This window comes from Nerophis ophidion, linkage group LG12 (genome assembly GCF_033978795.1).
Source record: "Nerophis ophidion isolate RoL-2023_Sa linkage group LG12, RoL_Noph_v1.0, whole genome shotgun sequence".
Taxonomy (NCBI): domain Eukaryota; kingdom Metazoa; phylum Chordata; class Actinopteri; order Syngnathiformes; family Syngnathidae; genus Nerophis; species Nerophis ophidion.
The window spans coordinates 65953305-65960317 of NC_084622.1; the positions used below are offsets into that span (position 1 = coordinate 65953305).

Consider the following 7013-nt stretch of genomic DNA (forward strand, 5'->3'; position numbering starts at 1 on the left):
GAGGGAAGTCACGAAGTTGCAGCAGGACAGAAGCTCCGCGACTTATTACCACAATTTTCTCACCAAAACTGCCGGCTGACATGTTCCATGTTCTCTTGACCGCTCTGATCCACCTCCGGGAATTTTAAACAAGGAAACACCGTGTGTTTGTGTGGCTAAAGGCTAAAAGCTTCCCACCTCCATCTTTCTACTTTGACTTCTTCATTATTAATTGAACAAGTTGCCAAATATTCAGCAACACGGATGTACAGAATACTGTGTAATTATGCCATGAAAAGAGACAACTTTTAGCCGTGTTTGGTGCTGGGCTAATATGTCCCCTCCAACCAATAACATGACACACATTCCGCGACGTTTTCAACAAGAAACTCCGCGGGAAATTTAAAATTGTAATTTAGTAAAGTAAAGCGGCCGTATTGTCATGTGTTGCAATGTTAATATTTCATCATTGATATATAAACTATCAGACTGTGTGGTGGCTAGTAGTGGCTTTCAGTAGGACTTTAACCTACACTTAGTCAATATAACTTGGTATGTGGCAGCTGTTAACTCTTAATGCGCTGAAGTTAGCATGCGAGCAAGCTAACTTAAGCATGCTAACATTTTCATCTAATTTCCTGCGGAGTTTCTTGCTGAAAACGTCGCGGAATGATGACGCGTGTTTGTGACGTTATTGGTTGTAGCAGACATACTAGCCCAGCACCACACACGGCTAAAGTCGCCTCTTTTCATGGCATAATTACACAGTATTTTGGACATCTGTGTTGCTGAATCTTTTGCAACTTGTTCAATTAATAATGGAGACGTCAAAGAAGAATGCTGTTGGTGGAAAGCGGTGGATTGCAGCTGCCTTTAGCAACCGAAACACAGCCTGTGTTTCTTTGTTTATTTTGAATCTTTAACACAGAGCGGTCAAGCGAACATGTTTCTCTACGTCAGGGGTCTCAAACTCAATTTACCTGGGGGCCACTGGATGCAGAAACTGGGTGAGGCTGGGCCGCAAGAAAAGTTTTCTTAAAAAAAATCTAACATGCACTTTTTAATGGATTCATCTTCTTTGAATGGCTTTCCCGCCCTAGCAACATACTTGTCGACTCTCGCGATTTTTCCAGGAAACACAAGGATATCAGTGCCCCTCCCTTCAATATCCCGGGGCAATCTGTCTCCCAGTTTTTATCCCAGACAACAATAATAAGGGCGTGTCATGATGGCAATGCCTTAAGCATTCTCTACGAAATGCCGTTTCGTCCGCTTTTCCACCATACACACAGTGTTCTAACCCAGTCAGATATCGTATGAGGCCTCAGCAGACCCAAGGGAGCGACTGCAAGACATACTTATTCAACAGCCATACAGGTCACACTGAGGGTGGCCGTATAAACAACTTTAACACTGTTACAAATATGCACCACACTGTGAACCCACACCAAACAAGATTGACAAACACTTTTACCGAGGATGTCATTGTGGTTTGTGCAGCCCTTTGAGACACTGGGGATTTAGGGCTATGTAAATAAACATTGATTGACTGATTGATTGACATTTTAGGAGAACATCTAAAACACAACAGAACAAATACCCAGAATCCAATGCAGCCCTAACTCTTCCGGGCTACAATAGGGGGCGGGGTTGGGGGGGCCGGGGGTGTATATTTGACGATGCGGATGTTCTCCCAAAATGTGTTTGTCATTCTTGTTTGGTGTGGGTTCACAGTGTGGCGCATACTTGTAACAGTGTTAAAGTTGTTTGTACGGCCACCCTCAGTGTGACCTGTATGGCTGTTGACCAAGTATGCCTTGCAGTCGCTCACTGCGTCTATCAATATTGGCTCCAACATGTGGCTGGGCCGGCACCAGTTTGTCCCGGTTGAAGAGGATGCTTAAGGCGGTGCCTCCACCGTGCCGTCTTAATTTTGTCTTTAAGGGGAAATTTGAGAGAATGATTATCGGGAGCTTTCTGGGAAAATCGAGGATTCAAAAGTATGACGTTGTAAAGCGCCATTCATATAAAACCCGCAGGCTGCACCAACATTGCATTTTCAGATTAAGGTGTGGACCGCAAAATAACGTCTCCCGGGCTGCAATTGGCCCGCGGGTTTGAGACCCCTGGTTTAAAACCATGTATAGACATATTTGGGTTTATTTCATCAGAAAAACTAACGTCAAAACAGCAATTCCATGCATCCGGGCAGAGCCTCACACGTCCTTGGTGGCAAAACCTACTCGGTGGTCTAGTGGTTAGAGTGTCCGCCCTGAGATGGGTAGGTCGTGAGTTCAAACCCCGGCCGAGTCATACCAAAGACTATAAAAATGGGCCCCATTACCTTCCTGCTTGGCACTCAGCATCAAGGCTTGGAATTGGGGGTTAAATCACCATCAATGATTCCCGGGCGCGGCACCGCTGCTGCTCACTGCTCCCCTCACCTCCCAGGGGGTGATCAAGGGTGATGACTCAAATGCAGAGAATAATTTCACCACACCTAGTGTGTGTGTGTGACAATCATTGCTACTTTAACTTTAATCACGGCGCCTGTTGCTTAGTTGGCCGTGCTCTCTTTATACTAAAGCCTCAAGGGTGCAGCAATTTACGAGGGTCTGCAATCAAAGGAAATCCCAAAACCTGGCCGCGTCTTCGGATTGATCTTGTCCCGCTCTTGATCCTCTTCTTCTTGCAGACCAGTGTGCTGTTTTTGGAGAGTGTGTTGGATCTTGTGAGGACAAGCGAGCGGAGCCAGGAAGGAGCACGTTTGTGTGAGTCAGTCTGACTACTTCTTTGACACGCGTGGCAAGAAGATCTAGGATTCTGTCCAAGCTGAGACAAATACTCAGTTTGACTTCTAGAAGGCGGCACCCTTCTGAGCTTTGATGTTTTTAGTGCTGCGGATGGACGCCAGACGGCGTTTGCATCTTGGTCAACTCATGGAAATACAGGGAAATAGATATAAAAAAAAGAGGAATAAGCCATGTCATCTAATATGTTTTGTCAATTTGCATCATGTAATCAATCACCTATTAGATCAGACGTGTCATCCCAGTTTAGTTTGGCCCCCGAGGGCCGCTTCTAACTGTGAATACTATTATTATGCGATTTTTTAATGCATTTTATTAGTGGCTGTTTTTTTTTTATAAAAAATGTAAAAAAATATATGGTAAGTTGCAATAATTTCACCTCAAAATTGAGAATGGAATTGGGGTTAAATCACCAAAAATGATTCCCGGGCGAGTCCACCGCTGCTGCTCACTGCTCCCCTCACCTCCCAGGGGGTGATCAAGGGTGACGGGTCAAATGCAGAGGATAGTTTCGCCACACCTAGTGTGTGTGTGTGTGTGTGTGTGTGTGTGTGTGTGTGTGTGTGTGTGTGTGTGTGTGTGTGTGTGTGTGTGTGTGTGTGTGTGTGTGTGTGTGTGAGACAATTTTAGTACTTTAACTTTATATGACTGTAATGGAAAACAGTATTGCTGTTTTTACTGTAACTACAAAATGTTGGCTACCTGAGCTGCCCATTTTTTTATTTGTTTTGTTTTTTACCGCAGTTCATAACTGTAGATTTTTCAGTGTATTACTGTAAATGGAAAAACAGTACTGCTGTTTTTATGGTTAAAATATAGAAAAAAGTCTGTTCAGTTGCCACAATTTTACTGTAAAATTTACATTTGTTTTTTTACTGTGAATAAAAAATGTTGGCTACCGGAGCTGTCCATTTTTTTTTTTTTTTTTTTTTTTTATTACCGCGAATTAACAACTGTAGATTTTTCGGTGTATTACTGTAAATGGAAAAATAGCACTGATGTTTTTATGGTTAAAAAAAAAAAAAAAAAGGCAGCTCAGTTGCCAGAATTTCACTGTAAAATTTACTTCTTTTTTTTTTTTTACTGTAAATAAAACATGTTGGCTACCTGAGCTGCCCGGTTTTTTTGGGGGTTTTTTTAACCGCAAATCAACAAATGTAAATTTTTCGGTATATTACTGTAAATGGAAAAATAATACTGCTGTTTTTATGGTTAAAAAAAAAAAGGCAGCTCAGTTGCCAGAATTTTGCTGTAAAATTAAAAAAATGTTTTTTACTGTAAATAAAAATCGTTGGCTACCTGAGCTGCCCTTTTTTGTCTTGCTTTGTTTTGTTTTTTTTAACTGCAAATTAACTACTGTAGATTTTTGGGTGTATTATTGTAAATGGCAAAAAGGCAACACAGTTTATTACAGTAAAAAAAAAAAAGTACTGTTTTAAGTACTGTCGTATTTTACGCTTCATAATGTGCCACACATTTTCCATGGGAGACATGTCTGGACTGCAGGCGGGCCAGGAAAGTACCCGCACTCTTTTTTTTTTACGAAGCCACGCTGTTGTAACACATACTGAATGTGGCTTGGCATTGTCTTGCTGAATGAAATAAGCAGGGGCGTCCATGATAACGTTGCTTGGATGACAACATATGTTGCTCCAAAACCTGTATGGACCTTTCAGCATTAATGGTGCCTTCACAGATGTGTAAGTTACCCATGCCTTGTTCACTAATACACCCCCATACCATCACACATGTGTAAGTTAGTCATGTCTTGTTCACTAATACACCCCCATACCATCACACATGTGTAAGTTACCCATGTCTTGTTCACTAATACACCCCCATACCATCACACATGTGTAAGTTACCCATGTCTTGGGCACTAATACACCCCCATACCATCACACATGTGTAAGTTACCCATGTCTTGGGCACTAATACACCCCCATACCATCACACATGTGTAAGTTACCCATGCCTTGGGCACTAATACACCCCCATACCATCACACATGTGTAAGTTACCCATGTCTTGGGCACTAATACACCCCCATACCATCACACATGTGTAAGTTACCCATGTCTTGGGCACTAATACACCCCCATACCATCACACATGTGTAAGTTACCCATGTCTTGGGCACTAATACACCCCCATACCATCACACATGTGTAAGTTACCCATGTCTTGGGCACTAATACACCCCCATACCATCACACATGTGTAAGTTACCCATGTCTTGGGCACTAATACACCCCCATACCATCACACATGTGTAAGTTACCCATGTCTTGGGCACTAATACACCCCCATACCATCACACATGTGTAAGTTACCCATGCCTTGGGCACTAATACACCCCCATACCATCACACATGTGTAAGTTACCCATGTCTTGGGCACTAATACACCCCCATACCATCACACATGTGTAAGTTACCCATGTCTTGGGCACTAATACACCCCCATACCATCACACATGTGTAAGTTACCCATGTCTTGGGCACTAATACACCCCCATACCATCACACATGTGTAAGTTACCCATGTCTTGGGCACTAATACACCCCCATACCATCACACATGTGTAAGTTACCCATGTCTTGGGCACTAATACACCCCCATACCATCACACATGTGTAAGTTACCCATGTCTTGGGCACTAATACACCCCCATACCATCACACATGTGTAAGTTACCCATGCCTTGTTCACTGATACACCCCCATACCATCACACATGTGTAAGTTACCCATGTCTTGGGCACTAATACACCCCCATACCATCACACATGTGTAAGTTACCCATGTCTTGGGCACTAATACACCCCCATACCATCACACATGTGTAAGTTACCCATGTCTTGGGTACTAATACACCCCCATACCATCACACATGTGTAAGTTACCCATGCCTTGGGCACTAATACACCCCCATACCATCACACATGCTGGATTTTACACTTTACCTTGATAACAGTCTGGATACTTTGCTATTATTTGCAACAACAACAAAAAAATATGAGTTTGAACATGAAATATATTGTCTTTGTAGCATATTCAACTGAATATGGGTTGAAAAGGATTTGCAAATAATTGTATCCTGTTAATATTTGCATCTAACACAATTTCCCAACTCATATGGAAACAGGGTTTGTAGTTGCTTACTTATTCTCAGGATCTAACCAACTTATTATGGATTACTTAAACCCCAACTGTTTCACACGGGAGGACAAATATTGTGTCCTTTTGAACCTGGGAGCTTAAATCCAGCTTCAGAGGCTTCCCCAACAATCAATGGATCAACCTTTAGTCAAGACAAGGACAACACATATTACTCAAATCAATTAAGTAGTCATCCCCTAATCAATGTTTTTACCCAAATATAGATTTTTAGGAGTCCCATGTGTGCCTGTTTGCATGAACACTATCATCTTGTTGACCACAGTCAGCCAGTTTATATGCAAAAGATGGATGGTTGGATTTTTAAATGGCCACAAAATCCATTGAGTTACTGTTAATGACGCAGCTTTTACTTTTTTTTTTTGGTTTTATCTTAACGGACGTTGCATATTTGGGCGGGAGGCTTCCTTTGAACATCCCCATGCAATTCCCTCTTCCTGCTTCTCACCAAGATGAATATAGGTCAGGACTGGATTATCCTCCTTGCCGCAATCCCAGAAACCTCCAAACGGACTAATTAAAATGTGCCGGGAGGAAAAAAAGAAAAAGAAATGTCAGATGCGCTCAAGAAGGTACTCGTGTCAGATGTGCAGATGTTGGACTTTATTTTCTAACTCGTGTATTTTCATCACTTCCACTTTAGTTGTCAAGCCCTCGGCCGCTTTATTGAAAGTGTGACCTATCCTTCCCGACTGGGAGAGCCGCTTGGATACTGACTAGCTTCTTTAAACTAATTCACAGGATGGATCGGGATTTGTAACGGTCTGCATCACCACGCCACACCAAATACTGGTCTGCCGCATGTGTCGTAGTACCTCCTCCTCCTCCTTTGATCCTTCCTTCCATCCAAGTTGGACTCTGACATGGAGGACATCAGTTGTCTCCATAACAATATTTAGGTTCCGGCACCAAAAAGGTTTTCAATACTTTTTGAGACTTTTCAAAAAAAAGGGAACAAAAAAAAAATGCATTATTGGCTTTATTTTAACAAAAAAATATCTTGGACTACATTAAACATATGTTTCTTATTGCAAGTTTGTCCCTA

General features: G+C 42.2%; 1 protein-coding gene across 13 annotated transcripts in view; it reads left to right on the forward strand.

The window, feature by feature from the left end:
• Positions 1–7013, forward strand: part of LOC133563715 (uncharacterized) — a 390671-nt gene that overhangs the window by 167119 nt on the left and 216539 nt on the right. For 2 of the 13 annotated variants that reach the window (XM_061918009.1, XM_061918004.1), the window contains exon 2: positions 2675–2750. The exons of the other annotated variants lie outside the window; for them this stretch is intronic. In XM_061918009.1, coding sequence (XP_061773993.1) covers positions 2675–2750 — 76 coding nt within the window. The remainder of the gene's footprint in view (positions 1–2674; positions 2751–7013) is intronic. 13 annotated transcript variants of the gene reach the window in all.